General features: G+C 48.9%; 1 protein-coding gene across 2 annotated transcripts in view; it reads left to right on the top strand.

Moving 5' to 3' along the window:
- Window positions 1-425: 425 nt before the first annotated feature.
- Window positions 426-21,244, top strand: part of CIB4 (calcium and integrin binding family member 4) — a 59,491-nt gene continuing 38,672 nt past the window's right edge. The window contains exons 1-4 of one of the 2 annotated variants that reach the window (XM_031655027.1): window positions 426-940; window positions 1,634-1,668; window positions 2,124-2,237; window positions 12,595-12,691. In XM_031655027.1, coding sequence (XP_031510887.1) covers window positions 887-940; window positions 1,634-1,668; window positions 2,124-2,237; window positions 12,595-12,691 — 300 coding nt within the window. In that variant the 5' untranslated portion in view covers window positions 426-886. The remainder of the gene's footprint in view (window positions 941-1,633; window positions 1,669-2,123; window positions 2,238-12,594; window positions 12,692-21,244) is intronic. The other variant, XM_003908379.5, reaches the window with a different exon arrangement.

The raw sequence follows: 21,244 nt of genomic DNA, 5'->3' as shown, positions 1-21,244 counted from the left end.
CTGGGCTCAAACAATCCTCCTGCCTCAGCCTCCTGAGTAGCTGGGACTACAGGTTTGCTGGTGTGCACCTCTGCACCTGGCAGGTTGTAGGGTTTTTTCTTTTTCTTTTTCTTTTTTTTTTTGAGATAGGGTCCCAGGCTGGAGTGCAGTGGTGTGATCTCGGCTCTCTGCAACCTCTACCTCCCAGGTTCAAGCGATTCTCCCACCGTAGCCTCTGGAGTGGCTGAGACTACAGGTGCATGTCACCACGCCAGCTAATTTTTATATTTTTTGGTAGAGACGGGGTTTCTGCATATTGGCCAGGCTGGTAGCAAACGCCTTACCTCAAGTGATCCACCAGCATTGGCCTCCCAAAGTGTTGGGATTAGAGGCATGAGCCACCATGCCCAGCTAGGCTGTGGTTCAAATAGCTAGCATTTATTGAGCACTTACTATGTGCCAGGCATTATGCCCTGTATTAGTCAATCCTCACAACAATCCCATGACTATCATCCCAGCTTACAGATGAGGAAACTAAGATACACAGATATTGAAGAGCTTGTCCCAGGTCACAGTGGGGCAGATCTGGGTTTGGAGCCCAGGCAGTGTGACTCCTGAGCTGACAGTGTGACTCTCAGCCCTGTCTTTGGGCTGCCTTTCTGCTTGTTGTATGGGGACTGATGTCTCTTAGCTTTGGGATTGAAAAGAATTTGCTTATTTGCTAACTCAGCAACTCAGGTGGAATGGGAATGAAAAGAATTTGTTTCTTTGCCAACTCGGTGACTCAGGTGGAATGGGCAGAAGGTGGAATGTAGGTCACCACGGCAACCGGATCAACGAGGTGCCCCAGCTGGCGAGTCCTTGGGGCTGAGGTTCTACTGCTGGCAAAGAGAAAGGTGTGGTTGGCATGGGGCAATGCTTAAGGTACCAGATGCACTGGGAGGACCTGGAAGAGTACCAGGTGGGTAGATCGGGCTGGGGATTCTGGGCAGAGGTGGGAGCTTCCTAAAGCAAGTGGAATGAATGGGAAATTCCTTCCTGAAGCTCTAGCAGGGGTGTCCAACCTTTTGGCTTCCCTGGACCACATTGGAAGAAGAAGAATTGTCTTGAGCCACACATAAAATACACTAACACTAATGCTTGCTGATGAGCTAAAAAAAAAAATCACGAAAAATTCTGATAATGTTTTAAGAAAGTTTACAAATATGTGTTGGGCCCCCATTCAAAGCTGTCCTGGGCTGCATGTGGCCTGCAGGCCGAGGGTTGGACAAGCTTGCTCTAGAGTTTACCAGGCGGGGTAGCGGTGGTCCCTGTCTTTGCTAAATCTGCATCCATGTGGCCCAGATGAGTTCTCTGAGGTCGCCTTCCTCCATCTGTCTCCTGCTCCAGAGCCCAGAGTTTCACTCTTGTCTCTGATCTCCTCTCACATCTGTGCCAATGCCCTCCTTCCCAGGCCTGTAAGAGACTGGGGATAAGAAAGAGCACCATTTCCTCTCCAGCTGCCACCTCAGGCATCCGCCTCAGCCTGGGGCTCCCCTAGCCGTGCAGAAAAAGAATGGGCGTTTCATCCCCAGCCTCTGCATTGCGCCACTCTCCAGGGGCCACAGCAGGGATGAATGGAGTGGACACATCACTTCTCTGTGATTTATTGCAGGCCCTGACCTTCCTGACCAGAAATGAAATTCTGTGGTGAGTAGAGGCCCCTCCCCTCTTTCCTTCTCCCAGCTCCTCCCTCTGAACTGGATTCTTGCCCTAATACAGCCTCACTCTGGTCCCTGAGTGTGGTCCCTGCTCAGAGCCACACAGTCCTGGAGATGGGGCTGGGACAGGGCCGGCAGGGATGGGAGGGCCATGATCCACAGAGCCCCACTGGAGCTGAATGAGACATCAGGCTTTAGGCTGCTAACCCTTTACTGGGATCCAAGGTGAGGTTTCTTCAGAGGATCATGGAGCTGGACAGAACCTCTTTGGAATAAGGAGGAAAACAAGGAAAGGACGGGGGGAAGTTAGGTCTGAAGTCCATTTTGGTTGTTCCCTGGCTGGGTAAACTTGGATGCATGACTGAAGCCCAGCCTTCCTTCCCTTCCCTCCCCTTCCTGCTTTCCCTCCCTCCCCCCCTTCCTCCCTCCCTGCCCTCTCTCCAGTGCCTGTGATGTGCCTGCCCCTGGAGGCCCTGAAGGTGGGATGGTGAGCAGCCCTGCTCCCTGTTGTCATGCAGACCCCTGTCCAGTTGGGAAGAACCTTCATTCAACGTGGAGGTGGCCAAATACCCTTCTCGTGGGGCTGTGGGGAGAGTGAACAGTGTGAGAGGTGTGTGTGGGGGTGTGTGTGTGGGGGTGTGTTTGGGCCGAGCCAGGTGCCCAACAAAACCTATTAGATGAATAAAGGAGCTCACCAAGACACTTTCGGGGGAAGGTGGGGGAAGGTTCCCTCTCATCATCTCCGCTCGGACTAACCCTCCCCCGTCACCACATGGAAGCCACATTTCCCACTCAGGGTCTGGGGGTGTCAGCTAACGACTTTGTCACAAGCGCAAGACTCTCCAGGCACAAATGAGGATGGGGGATGGCCAGGGCTCGGGGAGCTACAGAAACCAAAGGCTGTCACCCGGTGACATAATTTCCCTTTTGAAAATAATATTCACTCACTTTTTTAAATATAAAAAAAATGACGTAACTCCAAATGACCCATATCCTACTACCCATATAACCTCTATTGAAATTTTCTGAAAAGTAACACATGAATAAAAATAAAATGAAATCCAAAAAAAAAAACCTGCGAGCATGGCTAGAAAATTCAAATAATGGTTCTCACTCATAAGTGGGAGTTGAACAATGAGAATACACGGACACAGGAAGGGGAACATCACACACTGGGGCATGTTGGGGGGTGGGGATCTAGGGGAGGGATAGCATAAGGAGAAATACCTAATGTAGATGACAGGTTGATGGGTGCAGCAAACCACCATGGAATGTGTATACCTATGTAACAAACCTGCATGTTCTGCACATGTATCCCAGAACTTAAAGTATAATTTAAAAAAAAAAAAAAAGAAAAGAAAATTCAGATAGTGTAAAAGTTCTAAGTGAAAAGTAAACGTCTACATTCTCTCCTCCCCATCCTTTTCCCTCAAGGCCGCCTCTGCTCAGTGTTGGCTTTTCTTACCATCTAGCCTTCCGGAAGAATTTTCCATACATAGGCCGACACATTTATCCTCCATTTACCCCATTCACACTGTTGCATTTATTCCATTCATACTGTTCTGTATCTTTTTTTTTTTTTTAAGCTTGTGGGTTGTTGTTTTTTTTTTTTTTTTTTTTTGAGATAGAGTCTTGCTCTGTCTGCACCTCCCTGGTTTAAGTAATTATCTTGCCTCAGCTTGCTGAGTAGCTGGGACTACAGTTGCCTGCCACCACGCTCGGCCACGTTTTGTTATTTCTGTAGAGATGAGGTTTCTCCATGTTGGCCAGGCTGGTCTCGAACTCCTGACCTCCAGTGATCCTCCCACCTCAGCCTCCCAAAGTGCTGGGATTACAGGGGTGAGCCACTGCACCCCACCTACATTTTAGAACTTCGATAGGTATGGCAATGTTGTCCTTCAAAGGAGTTGCACCAGTTTATACTCTCAGCAATGGCCATACCTGTCCCTCTTTCCACCCCAGGGGCTTCAAATGGCATTCATGGATCCACCCCTGGGGCTCCTCCTATATGCCAGGAGGGAGCATGTGGTGGCAGATGAGAGGAGCGAGAGGAGGATGGGAGGAGTTCAGGCTCTTTCTTGAACATCAATCCTCCATTTTCATTTGTTCTGCATTGGCCTTCAGAGAAAGATTTCCTTGGAAGCGAGCCATGCTCAGGGACGCCTGCCTTCTGAAACTCCCACCCAGGCCCTGAGATGACCTTCTCCCAGATCCTGTTTCCAGTCTGTTTCCATCCCCATGGAAGGTGCCTTTTCCCTGAGAAGAGCACAGTTTGGCTCTGTGTTTTGCTGGGGAGGGGGATCCTGGTGAGTGCTGCCAGGGAAGGCTCCAGTTCACAGTTCACGGTTCATGGTTCAGTGCAAACTTCTCTAACAAGCAGTTCTCAGAGCTCTTTCTGGCCTGCCCCTTCTCTTGACAGCACCACTCCTGAGCATGAGGGGCCTGTGCCTGCCCCCGGGGTAGCTCCTGCTCAGGAGGCTCCCACTCTCGAAGGCCAGTGTGGGTCAGCGCTGGGGGTGGTAAGGTTGGGGATACCATTGCATAAGGAAGTCAGAGTGGATGGCAAAGTGTCCAACTCCTGTTACTTGGACACCTTCAAATAAGACAGAGTGAGAAGCACTGGTTAGGCCAGGGGCAGCAGCGCAGAAATGCTCAAATAGGAAGGTGATACCAGTGAGAGCTCTCTGCTGCTTTAAACTAAGGGGAGTCTCCATACTCAGGAGACCACAACCTGGGGAGCAGCTGAGAATGTGGAATAGCTGTCAAGAGCTTTGAAGAATGGAAGAAGACCAGTGAAGGCAGGAGATGCTGAAATGTCCCAGTTAAAAATGAGAAGTACACCTTGACCCAGCCATTCCACTTGCATGAAGAGGACACAGGTGAAGTAATTGCTGATTCATCCATCCGGGGAAGACTGCCCTTGGAGAGGAGGGGAAGAGCTTTCCATTTGATATAGAGCCATCTCCAAGGTATATTATTAAGTTAAGAAAGCAAAGTTCAGGGGGCTTCCAGTTACATGGAGAATAGAGCATTTTCTTTGACCTCTGTTTCCTCTACTAAAAGGAGAGTAAAGGAATTAAAAAAAAAAAAAAAAAACCGGAAGAAGACAGAAACCCATAAGGACAAAGAGAACACAAGCAATGACAGCAAATGAGAGAGGTCGACAAAAATTTTAAAAGTGCAAAGCAGATAGACCCATGACACAGACTTAGCTGAACAGAAAGCTGAAAGAATTTGCCTGCAGGGGTTGGATGATGGAATTGAGAACCCAGAAAGTCTCAGGAACCTCCGAATTCCAGGATGCAGGATCAGGTGAAAACAGAAAGGTGGACTGAAAGTCTTATGTGATTCCTTCTCTCTCCCTCTGCAATCCACTTGGCACCCCTGCCCTGCCCCAGCACAAGACAGGAGCTAACAATCTGGGGAGAGCTGGAGCCAGACAGGCCCCTGACTCAGGGCCACCAGCATGATGAAGAGCAGGGTGAGCTTCTGGTCAGCATCTTAGAGTCTCCCTGTAAGTATAAATCGAAAGCTAAGGGACACCAGGTATTTGAGGAAAAAATAAAACACAGCCTACATACACTAAGTCATGTCATCACGACATTTCAGACTGCCTGAGATGATGAGAAGATCCTGAGTGCTTCCATAGAGAGCAAAACAGACTACAGAGATTCAGGAATCAGAATAGCGTTGGACTTACGTTGGAAGACAGTGGCTAAACACATTCAAAATTCTAACGAAAAAATTTCAATCTAGAAATAAGTTCTAGCTAAGCCATTAATCAAGAGTGAGGGCAGGATAATAATACTTTTTGACATGCAAATTTTAAAAATCATTTCTTATGGACCTTTTCTTAGGAAACTTTTGGGAGATGTGCTTCATTAAAACTAGTGAATAAACCAAGAAAAAAGAAGACCCAGGATCAGGGAAACAAAGGCTTTCAACCTAGAGGCAAAACAAATTACAAGGAAGTAGTGAAGGGAAGCTGAAGGATGACAGCAGGACAATCGGCTCGTAAGGCAATCAGTTCAGATTAGAATTAAGGAGTCAGGGGTTCTAGGAGTGGTGTCTCTAAGAAGATAAAATGAATCTATCTAGATACCATATTGAGAGGTACTTAGTTCTGCAGAAAGTTTGGGGATGAAATAAAGATAGGCACACAAAAACTAAAGCAAAAAAAAAAAGTGATTATTAACTCTGGGAAAAACAAAAAGCCTTGCAAGAAAGAAGATGTAATCATGTTGCACTAGGGAACTCAGCTTAAACAATGTTTGAATAATGCCTGTATAATATATAACATTATGATAAATGCTGAATATTCATTCAGGAAAATTATTTTATATTGGGAGGTTGGGGAAACGAAAAGAAGTATATATAGAGAAATCCTCTTTTTTTCTAGTAAGAGGTCACAAGATAATATCTATAGTGAAAACAACAGCAAAAGGCAGTATTAGCACAGTATTTAGAAGTACCATATAAATGTTAAGCAAAAACCAAGTGAAACAGCAAAACACTTGGAAACTGCTGCCTCTGGAGAGTAGGGTTAGAGAGGTGGTGTGGGATACGGAGCATTAGTAACTTTGATTGTAAGCCTCACAGTACTATTTGCATTTTTAATCTATTTAACTGTATTACTTTGGCAAACAAGACCAGCACATACAGGCTGCTACTGCTCTTGTGAAATAAAGGGCTGTTCATACATGCACACACAGAAGAGAATATCCCTGGAAGCAGACACACAGACTGATAATAGCTTATCTTCTTGGAGGGCCCTGGGGAATGGAATATGTTAGGGTTGGTGTGGGTGTGCTGTCTGTAAAGTGAGGGGACAGCTGTGATAAGGATGCCCAGCTGCTCTGGCTCAGGGAGCAGAAGGCAAGTGATACTCAGGGAGAAAGTGGCCATCCTGGGCTGCCAAGGCCAAGTTGAGCCAGATGAAGCCCTGGTCACTTTTGAATGATTTTCCACTGTGGCCTCTGACAGTATCTTGTGATTTTCTTATGAATATCATAGAGAAATGTAGTCCATGGCAGTACAGTTGGATGGACTTAGCCAGTTAAAAAAGTATTCAAGAGACCAATAAGTAGAAGTAACCTTTGCAGGGAGGCTGGCTTTGTCCAACACTTTCCCACCTTCTTATCTGTGACTTGCATAAGGACACAAAGGCCTAGTCACCAGATCTGCAGATGGCACCTCCTGGGGGTTGGTGGGGGGAGACCTCATGTGCTAGACTTGTCTTGGAGCCAGCCCCTTCCCGATCCAGGGCTGCTTTGGTTTGGCCCTCCAAGAAGAGGTCTGTTCACCCTAAGTTTCCAGCCTATGAGACTTTCCTTTCACATGTTTTTGATCTCAGCAAAAGCAAGGTCCCTTTCCACCTTAGCATCGGGGCAGCGCTCTCTGATTCTGGTTAAATTGGTTGTCCCAGAAGAAGCCTTTTCCTGAGATGCCTATCCTGCAGACCCAAAGAGGGCCCATGTGGCTTCCTGGGCAAGGCACAGCCTGACTCCAGCCCAGACCTCTATGTCTCAGGCGCAGGTCAGCCTGGCTCAGCCTGAGCTCTTTGAACTACTCTGCGTCGCCTGGGATGGTTCCTGACACTCTCTTCGGTGGGGTGGGGTCTGGTTTAGGAGCCTGAAGCTTTGCTCCCAACCTCTGCCCAGGCTGACCCAGCCACAGGGCCTCTCTTTCTTCCTAGCACCGCTGGAGGCTCCAACACTTTGTAGACTCCATGGCCCTGTCCTGGCCATTAACAGGCACCTCAAGGCCAGCAGGTGGAGTGGTTACAGGTTTATTTCCTGGAAGCCAAAGACCTGGGTTTGAGGCTCAGCTCTTCCACTTAGTAGCTGTGCAAACACGGGGAAGTTTCTTACCCTCACTGAGCGTCAGTTTCCATCCTTATAAAATAGTTGAGGGAAACAGAACCTAATCTCACAAGGTTGTTATTAGGACAACTAGAAGATCAAATCTGTCATTGTGAGAGCAATACCTGGCACATGGGTAAGCACCGATTATGTGGCTGCTGTTATTATCATGGTATTATTATCCCTACTTTTTGCAAATGAGGAAATCAGCTCAAAGAAATGAAGTAATTTCCTCAAGCCCACACAGATTGCAAGTAGTAGATCAGGGAACTAAAAGTCACATTTTCAGGCTAAAGAAGGACCATTTGTAAAATATCTGCTATCTGCAGGCAGTACCATAGAGCAAAGGACTATTAACCCCATGGGGTGGGGGTGAAGCCAGAAAGCCAAGTCCAGGCTGGGGCTTGAGGAGTGGAAATTCGGGCTTGTCATGTTCTTGATCTTGCTGGGATAGTAGAAATACTGAGAAGCTTGTAGAACCTGTAGGTGCCTAGGGCTGTATCCTGGCCTTGAATAAGAACCTCAAGGAGTGGGGAGGGCAGATCCTTTTACAAACTCTCTACCTGATTCTTATGTGGGACCTCGTTGAGAACTACTAAGCTAGAGGGTCTCAGAGGCAAGGGGGTAAACGGGATGCCAGAGAGAGGCACGAAAACCTAGAGTCATAGCGTGCCTAAACTGGAGGGAGCCGGGGGATGCTGTGACTCTCATTTCACAGAAAGGAAACTGAGGCCCGAGAGGGGACTTGGCGAGTCCAAGGTCCCACGGAGAGTCAGCAGCAGAGTCCCCTCCACCCCGTCTTAGGGCCGGCCCCTGAGCCTGCAGACAGCCCCTCCTGCCTCTCCGGGCTATGTGGAAGGGAGCCATGGCCCGGGCTGCTGGATTGCTGGCAGGCTGAATGTGTGAGTTTTTCAAATGGCTTTGACTTTTGAGTCCATTAGTGATTAATTCAGGGTTCCATTTAGAGCCAGCTGATCCATATTTGGAGGAGGAGAACATTTTGTGGCAGCCGAGATGCAGCCACAATTCATCTGTGGGCAGCCCGCCCGCTCTGCAGCCTGAGAAGGCACCAACTCCAGGCAGGCGCCCCACCAGCACCCTCCCCCAGAGGACTCTCCAGGGGGGCGACTCGAGTCTCTCACCTGGAAGAAGGGTGGGCAGCACAGCCCGAAGAACTTGGTTTGGGGTTCAGTCCTCCACTCTATCTCTTCCCAGCTGTATAACCTTAGGTACAACCCTTAAACTCTCTGAGCCTCAGTTTACCCATCTACAGGAATGATGGCCGCTCCACTTCTCCCGCAGGGAGTTGTTGGGAAAATTCGGTGAGATGATGTGTGTGAGTGCACCCAGCACAGAGGCTTTGTCATGACAGGAGGGTGGCGAGGGCCGGGGAGTTTCTTCTCTGTCCCTCAGCAGCCCCTGGTGCCTCCTGGGGAAAGAGCTTTGGTGTTTGTATCTCTGGCTTTAACATGTACCACTGTGTGACCTTAGGCAGATGATTTTACCTACTTGACTTTGAGCTTCCTCATCTGTAAAAGAAACAATGGGCCCTTCCTTGCAAGATTGGCATGAAACATGAAGAATGTCCGTGAGAGCTGGCTGCCCAGAGCGGGCACTCCCAGTGGTGCCCATGGTGGGGGCAGGAGCCCGAGTGCACTTGCGCATTGCCTTAGGGATTTAAAAAAATAACAAAACATTATTTTTTGTTGAAAATTGGTCTTATTGAAAGTTGGTCTGCTCTCTATCACCTCAAGCCGGCAATTCTAACAATGACAGTGACAAAATGCTCCTTTTGACTGGGGCCTGCCACTCCCACTGCCCTTGATCCTTTTTTTTTTTTTTTTTTTTTTTAGATGGAGTCTTACATTGTCGCCCAGGATGCAGTGCAGAGATGCAATCTCAGCTCACTGGAACCTCCACCTCCCGAATTCAAGTGATTCTCTTGCCTCAGTCTCCAGAGTAGCTAGGATTACAGGTGCATGCCACCATGGCCAGCTAATTTTTTATATTTTTGGTAGATGGGGTTTCACCATGTTGGCCAGGCTGCTCTTGAACTCCTGACCTCAAGTGATCCGCCTGCCTCAGCCTCCCAAAATGCTGGGATTACAGGCACCTGGCCTGACCCTCGCCCCTTGTAGGCCACTGGACAGTTCAGCAGTGACGGCTTTTCTTCCTCCTGGTTGACCTGTGGTGCCCAGCACCCACCCCAGTACCTTCCTGGAGAATCTCTTCCCCAACCCATTCCACACCCTGCTTTCTGCTCCCTCCCAAACGTGTGCAGTCCCTAGACCCTAGTGACAGCTCAGGCCCCTTACGTGGTCAAGGCAGCAGTCATGGTGCTCTCCATGAACACCACACGCCACTCCAGCTCCCATCCATCACGCCCTAGCCCAGGTCTGCACAATGCCACTGGAAGGAGGTTGGCTCCCCATCGGACAGAGTCAAGATATGAACCTGGGCCTGCGTGCTCGGAGAGATCTGGCGGTTTGCCTCGGGTCTCATAGCTAGAGGTAGAGAAATAGGATCCAGGTAGATCTGTGAGCATCCCGGCAGGAAACAGGTGGCACACTCAGCGGGGTCTGTGAAGGTGCTTTGCAGTGAAGCAGCTGTTCAGAAGGAGGCCCAGGGAACCACCCAAGGACCAGCCCTGACTGCCTCAGGCCTGAGGTGCCAGCTGAGAGCTGGAGCTGCGGAAGCTGGCTGCTAGCCCGAGAGGGCGGGAACACAGACGCTGCAGAGTCGTGTGGGGCTGAGGGGAGAGGAGGATAAATTCCCCACCCCTCCCTCATACCTCCAGTCCTCCTGGAGCTTCCCTTAAGCCGAAGGGCAAGGGAGGTAGGAACGCTGTCAGTAGAGATCAGCCTCCCAGGGCACAGAGTGCAGTGGGCACACAGAATCTCAGCATAGTTTCTTTCCACTCTCCTGGGGCTGGGATCTGAAGGATATTTTTCTAGTCAGTGAGACGTGAAACTGTGTGTGGCTGGCAGGGTGGGAGGCCTCCACCTACCATCATCGTCAGAGCCCTGCGAGAGCCTCCTGCCTCCTGCTCTACTTCTGAGTCTCCACTCATAAAATCACTCTCCAAATTCTTCACCTAGTTTTTGTTGTTTTTTGAGACAGAATCTTGCTCTGTACCCCAGACTGGAGTGCAGTAGTGGGATCACAACCGGCTGCAGCCTCAAACCTCCTGGGATCCAGTGATCCTCCCACTTCAGCTTCCTGAATAGGTGTGCGCCAGTATGCCTGGCTAATTTTCAATTTTTTTTTTTGTATAGATGGGGTCTCCCTATATTGCCCAGGGTGGTCTCAAACTCTTGGGCTCAAGCGATTCTCCCACCTCGGCCTCCTGAAGGGCTGGGATTACTGGTGTGAGCCGCTGCACCCGGTCTTCACTTAGTTACATGTCCCTAAATTCCACCAATCAGAGCCTCATTTGAGTCAACAAACCACATGCCCTGGAATGTCAATAGGGGACTGTTAGTCACTCACTCCTGTGTACAGATTCCTTTCATGGGATTGCTGGCCTCTTAGCACTCCGAGGAGAGTAGAGGTTTGATGGCAGACAGGAGAGGAACAGGAAAGGATTAAACGAGGGAGGGGTAATTTTGGAGCATGGAGGGGATCACGAAGAAAGGGGACAGCAGGTCTGGGTCAGGGTGGTGGGCTCCCACTGTAACAGTCTAGGTGTGAGTTGTTCACAGCCCATGGGCACAGGGGCACCTGGAGTATAGGAGAGAAACACAGAGGGGGGCAGGCTGGGTATCCCCTCCGAGGCCCTGGGTAACACAAATACCCTCACCTACCAGACACTGCGCTGACGGTTCATACATCTCCCCTCATTTAATCCTCAGCAGTGTGTGGGGGAAGATTTATTACCCCCACTGCAAAGAGGAGGAGACTGAGGCTCAGGTGGATTCAGAACCTTGCTCGACGCCTCAGAACTATTAAGTGGCAAAGTCAGGATTTCAACGTAAATCTGTCTGGCTCTAGAGACAGTGTTTTTAACCAGCCTGTGGTGACCCCACCACCCACCATCTACCATTTACACACAAACACACAAACCCTTCAGCCTCCTTCACACTGAACCCCCGCCCCACCGCCACAGACCTCCAAGAGAGGTATCATTCTCGTCCTTTATCCAGATGATGAAACTAAGGTTCAGAAATGTCAAGTGAGCTGCCCGAGGTCACACAGCCCTGCCACAGCAGTTCAGGTTCTGGGATCCAGGCCTCCTGGGCCCCAGGGCACCACTGTCTCACCTCCACTGGCTGCCTTGGTTGCTGGACCTGTAGGCCTAAGAGCCTGCTGGTGGACAGGGACCCAGGTTCAGGGCAAGAGGGACAGGGAATGAGGGCTCATCCTCTCTTAGCCTGAGGCAGAGCTCCCTCCCACCCTCTTACTCTCAGGGATCACATGGCCATTTCACCATCTGCCTGTATCTTATAACCAAAATCCTCTTGACTGGCATGGGATCCTATAGACAGAGACATTGCCGACAGGGATGATTAGGAAGACCACTCAGTCCACGATCTCCTAGGACCAAGCTTGCTGTCAAGTGGCCTGGCAAGGCTGGTGGTTAGCTGGCTGCAGGCAGCTGGGTTCTAATCCTGGCTCACTCAGACACACAAAGTGACCTCTTTTCTCGGGTTGAGGATGGAAATTGGCAGATGGCCAGAGGTGTGGACCCTGGCTTCCCCAAGGTCCTGCTGGCTTCCCCATCTGTAACCGAGGGACTGGACATAAGCCCCTTCAGTTCTGACATCCTACGACAAACCCTCATAGAGTGTGCTGCTGGCTACAGGGCATATTCGCCTAACTTTCCTCTCACCTGGCTCATCTTTGCATCCTGCATGGTGTGCCTGGCACACTGGAGGGTCCAGGGATGTTTCTAGAAGACATATTTATTACTGCGCTTTATTATTATTGATTACCGCCTTTTCTGCAGTAGACCCCGAGTCTCCTTCCTCAAAGAGACAGCCCCACCCCTTGCAGCAGAAGACAGGCTTGCTGGTCTCCTTCTCCCGGCCACACGGCCCTCATGCCTCTCTTCTCAGCATCCACGACACCTTCCTGAAGCTCTGCCCTCCTGGGAAGTACTACAAGGAGGCGACGCTCACCATGGACCAGGTCAGCTCCCTGCCAGCTCTGCGGGTGAGTCCAGGATGGTGGGTGGGGCGAGGGCAGCATCAGTGGGACTGGCTGATGGGCTCATGGGTGCTGGAATGGGTGGGGCGGGGTGGGCACTCCATGCTGTGGGATGGTCACCTCACTCCAAGGGACTCCTGATCCTCCAGGCAGGGGAGCACAATGACATGGCTCCCAGACACTTCCTGCATGCATCTGGCCTCCCTCCATCCTCGCCTCAGTCCTAGAGCAGGACCGTGTGATAACTGTCACTACTTCTCAGGTGGGGCCAGGGGCAGAGGGGGCATGAGACCTGCTCCAGGCCTCACCGTGGGAGGTGGTAGCCCCAGCTGGAGGTGCTCACTGACCCAGCTGATCAGCCTCCGAGGCCAGCCTGTGGGTCTTTGGGTGGGCTTCAGCTTGCAGTCCACCCCACGCTGTCTGCTCATTCCTTACTTAATCCTCACCCCAGCGACCCCACACCAGCCAGTTTCCTCTGCTGTCTGTTGTGCCCCAAACTAGGGCAAGTGGTCCTAGGCCAGGATCCCCTGCAAGACCGTCAGTCCTTGAGGAAGCCAGGGAGAAACCCCAGCCATCGGCCCAGTCCCTCAGCCCTTCTCTTCTCCTCAGGCTGCCTTAGTGGACTTGGGCTTTTCTGGAGGAACTGATAATTTTCTGAGGTTCTTCTCTGAGAAACCAGAAGGAGCAGGGCTTGGGGCCCAGAGACTGTCCTCCCAAACTGCCTTCTTCCAGCTCCAGGAGTGGCTGCAGGAAAGAAGGGCGTTTGCATTTCTGCTCTTGCAATCCTCTCTCTCCTCATCTCACCCTCAATTTAGCCAATGCTCCCGGACTGGAGGTTCCTGTTACACAGAGGGCTGGTTGAATGCTCATTCCCCTCAGCTTCCACAACTTTTCCCGGGCTGAATCTCACCTTCCAAGTACCCAGAACACACTCCCACCCCGCCCAAACACACACCCTTGCTATGGGTGGATCCTTGGCAAACCTTCCCTGGTCTTGGTTTCCTCACCTGTAAAACAGGTAGAGCAGTAGGGGGAGGCTGGGAATGACCATGTGCACTCTAAGACTCCTGACTTCACAGGCAGTGCTAGCCTGAGCTGCCCCTGCTCCCCCAACCTCCCAATCCTTTAGGGACAATTATCTGAGCCTTTATCCCTGTGATGAAGAGGCCCTGCCCTTCCCCCAGGGCAGCCTGGAAGAGCCCAGAGGCACACAATAAAAGACTCCAAAATCACTCCTGAGATTTTAATTAAAATTTGTGCATCGCATTGAGAGGCAATGTCATGTTAACAAATCATGGCTACGTCAGGCTTTCCTATTTTTCATTTGGTTCTTGGCAGAATAATGATTTCAGTTTGTCATTGTTCAATGAGAGCCCATCTTCATTTCTGTCTGGAGCAAACTGGGCTCTGAGAGCTGTGGCCACCACTTAGAAGAGGCCCGGGGACACCAGGGAGGAGGAGGCTGGCTCCTGAGGGAGGAACATGGAGGGGGCACAGACATGTCATTCAAGCCACAGCTGCACCGCCCCTCCTAAGTGACAGGCCTATCTGTAGGGCAGACAGAGACAGAGGAAAATGCACAAAGATAGGTCTTGAAATAGAGGCAGGAGTGGAGAGACGGTGAGGGGTGGGTAGGTGGGTGGGCAGAGCTGGGAGAAGCTGGGATTCTGGAGGGGAAAGAAATAGAATCCTCAGAAAGGTGAGTAAATCGGAGACTGTGGCTGTGACAAAAACAAAATGGGGAGGCTGTCTTCCTGGCGCCCCCCACTTCCTGGCCTCACCTGCACACAGTCACACCCCACGTGTACAAGTGCATGGACTCCACCACATGTACACATGCGCCTGGGACTTCTCTCAAACCCAGGCCATCCGCTGAGGGACCCAGGGCCAGGGCCAGCCAGAGAGGCAGGGTGGATGAGAAGCTTCTATCCTCCCCTGGGTGGAAGCAGGGTCACCGGTCAGTCCCAGACTCTCTGAATGTTAAGACTGGAAAGAAACTTGGAGACCACCCAGTCTACTCACTGTCAAATGCTCCTCGCCCTGATTTTATTGGTGAGGAAACTGAGGTCCCAGGAGGGAAACAACTTTCCAGGGGCTACATGATGGAAGAGTCTGGACTAGTCCTTGCTTTAGGGGAGTCAGTCTGAACTCTGACCCAGGCAGGGCCCCCTATTCTAATCAGGGCTTGGCTGAGCAGTGACCACGTGCCTGGGTCTTCCAGGTGCCACAGAGGGCCCAAGGGGAGCCGAACTGGAGGGGTGGCATAGAGGGTGTTGGTGACCCATGGCCCCAACACATTCTTCTCCAGTAATAGCCTTGTCTCAGCAGGGCCTGGAGTCTCTGTTTGGAGCCCCAAAGGACTAAGATCAGGGGGACTGAGTCTGGGCCTGGCGCTATCACACTCCATGCATGTTACATCCCCCCATCTATAAACCAATATGAATACCTTGTGCTGGGTAAGGGACCCAGTGGAGGTGAGCCATTGTCTTCTGCACCCTCTTTTATGCTTCCCCTGTTCCTCTCTTCCATGTCATGGGTGAGGAGCCTGTTGGGGTTAGGGGTGGGGTGCAGCAAGGCTTGAGAAGACCTGGGGTGGGGCAGGTGGGGCAAGGCCTGCTCTTCCCAGCAGATAATCTAGGTGCACAGGCTGGGGCTGGGATGCTCCACCTTTTCTAGACTCTCAGACTCCCCTTTCCCCCCGAGCTTGCTCACTGGAGAACAGCTGGGAAGCAGAGTCTTGGCCACATGACTTTAATTTTACTTTTCTGATTTAATCTTAAATGGTCATGATTTTATTCTATTTTACAAATAAGAGCCAGCTCATTGTAGAAAAACTAGAGAACACAGAAAAACAAAAATAAGATAAAAATGGTATATTAGTCTAGCTCAAGGGATGACTGCCATGATCATTACGGCTTATTTCCTTCCAGACTTTTATCTGTGCAGATATATACATGTTGATTGGGATCCCATTGATTTTTTTTGTATGTTGCTTTTTTTTTTTTTTTTCTACTTGGGTTTCTTTCTTACCTTTCCAACTGGTCTCCAACAGCCAGAACCATCTTATGAAGGGAAAATCCCGAGCCACTGCCTCACCTAGAGAACTAGGGATAGGGCACTGGGCCAGGCCTGAAAGAACTAGGTTTGGATTCACTTGCTAGCCACATGATCTTGGGCAAGTCACGTCACAAGAGGAATGATTGGGGTTAGGAGAAGCAAAGGGGCAAATAGACTTCAGCTAACTATACTACAAGGCTACAGTAACCAAAACAGCATGGTACTGGCACAAAAACAGACATGTAGAGCAATGGAACAGAATAAAGAACCCAGAAATAAGGCCACACACCTACAACCATCTGATCTTTGACACACGACAAAAACAAGCAATGAGGAAAGAATTCCCTATTCAATAAATGATGCTGGGAGAACTGGCTAGCCATATGCAGAAAATTGAAACCAGATCCCTTCCTTATACCTTATACAAAAATTAACTCAAGGTGGATTAAAGATTTAAATGTAAAACTCCAAACCATAAAATCCCTAGAAGAAAATCTAGGCAATGCCGTTCAGGGTACAGGCATGGGCGGAGATTTCATGATGAAATTGCCAAAAGCAATTGCAACAAAAGCAAAAATTGACAAATGGGATCTAATTAAACTAAAGAGCTTCTGCACAGCAAACAAAACTGTCTGTGCAAGTCGGAGTGGGAAGCAGTGGGGAGTGGAGGCTGTTTTCCACAGGTGAAAGGCTGTCCTTGGAAAAGGAAAGGTCTCACTCTAGGTGGTCCCAGGCATAGGTACAGGTAAAGCACGTGCAGGTTTCTCCACAATACAAGGAAACACTCCCTAACTGCCAGCGCTATGCACAGAGGGAAGGCGCTCTCTGTCACTGAGGGATGTTCTAGCATCCTTAAGTCTCAAAGAGAGATTGGACCGCTGCTCTGGTGCCCTCCTCACTCTGAGTCTGTGGTTCTGGCCCTAGGACTTGCTCTTACTCTCTTTTGTGATGCGCCATCTACCACAGTATGTCCCAGACTTACAAAAAATTTTGGGGTACATAGGTGTATATATTTATGGGGTACATGAGATATTGTGATGCAATGTGAAATAAGCATATCGTGGAGAATGGGACATCCATCCCCTCAAGCATTTATCCTTTGAGTTACAAATAATCCAATTACCCTCTAAGTTATTTCCAAATATACAGTTATTATTGACTATAATATCTGTATTAAAAATATATATCTATATAGACCATAATACCTTGTTGTGCTATCCAATAGTAGGTCTTACTCATTCTTTCTATTTTTTTTTGTACCCATTAACCATCCCTGCCTGCCTCACCCCCTACCCTCCCACTAGCCCTCCCAGCCTGGTCCCAGACTTTTTATTTAAAAAAATACGTATATTTTTTGAGGAGGGACCAGAGATGCCAACTTTCAGTTTTGCCAAGTAAGGACGTTAAAAAAAATGTCATCCAATGTCAGTGACCATCATTTTATTTTAAAGAAATATTAATTTTAAAACAAAAATGTAAGAAGCCTCGAGTGTTTTCAGACACACTCCTTTTTGTCCGTGTTGTTCTCCGTTTGTCACCGGTTGTCAAGAACTTTGTCACTGACTCGTCCCTAGTGCTCAGACCAGCTTTTGGAGACCTAGAGCGAGGACTAAAGATTCCTTCTGTGCCTTTCCGATTCTGGACAAAGCAGTAGTCTTGCTTCCCAAAATGAGCAAGGAGAGACTTGCTAGGAGGTGGGGGCCCGGGTGTGCCTGCGTCCTCCGTGGCCACAAGGACGGGAGCTGCGTGACTCACACTGCCCAGAACACGTCTCTGGAACAGGCTTTGAGAACTGGGCCCCAGGGAGCTCTGGGTACTGATATAACTTGGCTCAGGGGCTTGAGTGGTCTGGGAAGAAAGCTCTGTTTTCTTAACTTGGGTTCACTCATGGAAAAAGCAGGCTTGGGAATATTGGGAAGGGTCTGCCCGTCAGCGGAGAACAAGGCGAGAGAACGTCCTGGGTAGCGGGAAAAGCCTGCTGACCGGAATACCCTGCATGGGGACAGGACGCCATGCCCCCTTTCCACTCAGCAGTGTCTGTTTTCTTTTTGTCTGATGTATTTGGTGTATTTAAAAGTGTATTCGCTCAATGTTTCTGTTCTTGTAAATAATTATCTTGCTTTCTGTAAACACAGATGAGTATGGCATGGTGTGACTTGGGTTTCCAAGCCCAGAGCTGTATTCGCATCCACCGGGGATGGCTGGAAACAGGGTCTGAAGGAAGATCGCAGGGCTTTGGAGCAGGTAGGGTGGAGGTCTGCACACTGGCAGAGCTACCTCACCCCCCTGGCCTCTTCCCTCCTCCCGCTCCGGGATTCCTGCAGGCAGATGGTCTTCGTATAGACCCGCCCCTACTACACTTTATCCCATCTGTCACAGCGCAGAGAGGTTTGGAAACCTGCCTGAGTTGTAGGGAGGTATGGCCAGGATGGCCCCTAAGGTTTCAGCTCCATCTCAGTTTCTATCTATCTTACAAAGTTTTCCGAGTCTTTCTGAGCCCTGCTTAGAGGCTAGTGCCTATCTGCTTAGAATAGCTTGCAAAGAACTCACTCCCAAGGCTGAAAACGATAAAAAGTCCTGAAATTTACTCAGCCTTTCAAGAAATCCTAAAAGTAGGTGGGGTGGGGATGGTAGTGTATTTTTAAAATTTTAATATTTATTTTATTTTACTATTTATTTATTTATTTATTCATTTATTTATTTATTTTGAGACAGGGTCTCACTCTGTTGCCCAGGCTGGCGTGCAGTGGTGTGAACACGGCTCCCTGCAGCCTCAATCTCCTGGGCTAAAGTGATCCTCCCACCTCAGCCTCCCGAGTAGCTGGAACCACAGGGATGTACCACCACACCCAGTTAATATTTGTGTTTTTCATAGAAATGGGGTCTTGTCTGGCTGGTCTTGAATGCTGGGTTTAAGCAATCCTCCTGCCTCAGCCTCCTGAGAAGCCGATTAGAGGCATGAGTCACCATACCTAGCCTTAATTTTTATTCTAATTAAAAATTTTTTTTTTTAGTTTTTATTATTTGTCTATTTATTTATTTGAGATGGAGTCTTGCTCTGTTGCCCAGGTTGGAGTGCAGAAATACCATCTTGGCTCATTGCAACCTCTGCCTCCCAGGTTCAAGCAATTCTCCTGCCTCAGCCTCCTGAGTAGCCGGGATTACAGGCACACGTCACCAAGCCTGGCTAATTTTTGTATTTTTTGTAGAGATGGGGTTTCTCCATGTTGACCAGGCTGGTCTTGAACTCCTGACCTCAAGTGATCTGCCCACCTCGGCCTCCCAAAGTGCTGGGATTATGGGTGTGAACCACCGCGCCTGGCCTTTTTTTTTTTTTTCAAGTTTTTAAATCAAAATTATATATGTGTGCCAGGAGTTAAGTTGCCCTATGAGGGTTGCCACATTTCCCCTTCTCTAAGGCAACCATTTTCAGCTCTTGGCTGATTCTTTCTTTATTTGCCTCCATATCTTTAAAGAGCACCTCGTATTACCCCTTCTTGATAGTTCGGCCTTTGACTTCCCCTAAGAAGAGCTAAAGCTCTTCCCCTTCCTGACATCCATCCTATTCCTCACTCCTTGTTCCCCTCCCCTCCCAATATAGTTATATGACAGTTTGGGGGAGATCAATATTCAATGTTTTGTATCATTATTATTATTATTATTTATTTTTTTGACATGGAGTCTTGCTCTTTCGCCCAGGCTGGAGCACAGCAACGCCATCTCGGCTCACTGCAACCTTTGTCTCCTGGGTTCAAGCAATTCTCCTACCTCAGCCTCCCGAGTAGGTGGGATTACAGGCGCCCACCACCATGCCCAGCTAATTTTTGCATTTTTAGCAGAGACAGGGTTTCACCATGTTGGCCAGGCTGGTCTCGAACTCCTGACCTCAGGTAATCCACCTGCCTCGGCCTCCCAAAGTGCTGCGATTACAGGCATGAGCCACTGCGTCCTGCCTCAATGTTTTGTATTATTATGACTGCATACACTGTTCAGAGCTGAGTCATGAAATAAGCTGTAGTTACTTTCCCTTTCTGTGTAGTTTTGTTTATTTTTCCTGGATTTCATCATTATTTTTGTTTAGTTGTCTATGTACTTTTCATTGAATTGACACCAAACCTCTGCCAATCTTCTAAGTCTTCTCCAAAGGCATTTAGAAGTGAGAAGTTTCCTGTACATTTCATTTTCCTAGCAAAATTTCTCTTGGAGCCTTCTAACATCTCTAACCAGGACTGGGTTGCTCTCTGAGCCTGGTATATGTTACCACCTTGGGATCGCCTTTCATAACCATCTCAGATTCTTCTCACCACTCTCTTGGGTCTTGCATTTTCTGTTTTCATGTCTCTCAATTTACTACCCTACTTTTGGTGGAGCACATCCTCTGGTAGCATTCTAATAAAGGGTGCATGGAGGCAAATGTTTTTACAACTTTCATATCTGAAAATGTCTCTTTCTCCTCTCACACTTGACTGAGAATTTACCTATTTATTTATTTTTTTGTAGAGTCCACTATGTTGCCTAGGCTGGTCTTGAACTCCTAGGCTCAAGTGATTCTTCCGCCTCAGCCTCCCAAAGTGCTGGGATAACAGGTGCATGCCACTGAATCTGTCCTTTGACTGAGAGTTTAGATGGAATTGTAGGTTGGATATCATTTTTCTTTAGAATTTGGAAAGCATCACTTAATTGTATTTTAGCTTTCACTGTTGTCATTGAGAGGTCCAAAGCCTTTGTGCTTCCTAATCTTTTTTCATGATCTCTCTCTGTGTGTGTGTGTGTGTGTGTGTGTGTGTGTTTTCTTTTTTTCCTGGAAACTTGTAGACTCTTCTCTTTTATTTGAGTACTCTGATATTCCCAACAATAATTGTTGGCACGAGTCCTTCCCCTTGTATGTGAGGCACGCGGAGGACCCACTCAGTCTGGAAACTCTTGTCTCTCAGCTCCAGGACCTTTCCTTTAATTATTTCATTGATAACTTTCTCCCTTCTGTTCTCTTTGTCCTTTCTTTCTGGAACTCTAATACCCTGATGCTGTATATCCTAGATTAATCATTTATTCTCTCTCTTTTCTCTCCTGCTTTTCATCTTTGCCTTTTTGCTCTTCTTTCTGGGAGATTTCCTCCACTTTGTCTTCAACTCTAATTGGGTTTTTCACTTCTGCCATCATGCGTTTAGTTCCCAAGAGCTCCTTTTTGTTCTCTGATCTTTCTCTTCTTTGTAGCATCCTCTTCTTTTTCCTTCCTGGTGCTTTTCCCACTTGCTTGTCCAGGTCCTCGGCTTGCGCGTCAGAGGCCTTCCTCAGATATCTGGTCATCAAGGGTCCATGATGATGAGTGAAGGGTGGTTGCTGAAAAGCTGTTTTAAAGCTGAAGTCCCTAGGTGGGATTTACCGACTGGGAGCTTTACTGAAGGGTGATCGGAGGGGTCATTTTGAGGATTCTCTAGAAAAGCGGGAAGTAAAATTCTGCCTGCTAGCATCATAGAGCCGTGTTAGGAAAGAGGGCTGGTG

Source organism: Papio anubis, chromosome 14 (genome assembly GCF_008728515.1).
Source record: "Papio anubis isolate 15944 chromosome 14, Panubis1.0, whole genome shotgun sequence".
NCBI classification, from domain to species: domain Eukaryota; kingdom Metazoa; phylum Chordata; class Mammalia; order Primates; family Cercopithecidae; genus Papio; species Papio anubis.
Note: the sequence above shows the minus strand (reverse complement) of the source record. Positions and strands in the feature narration are given on the sequence as shown.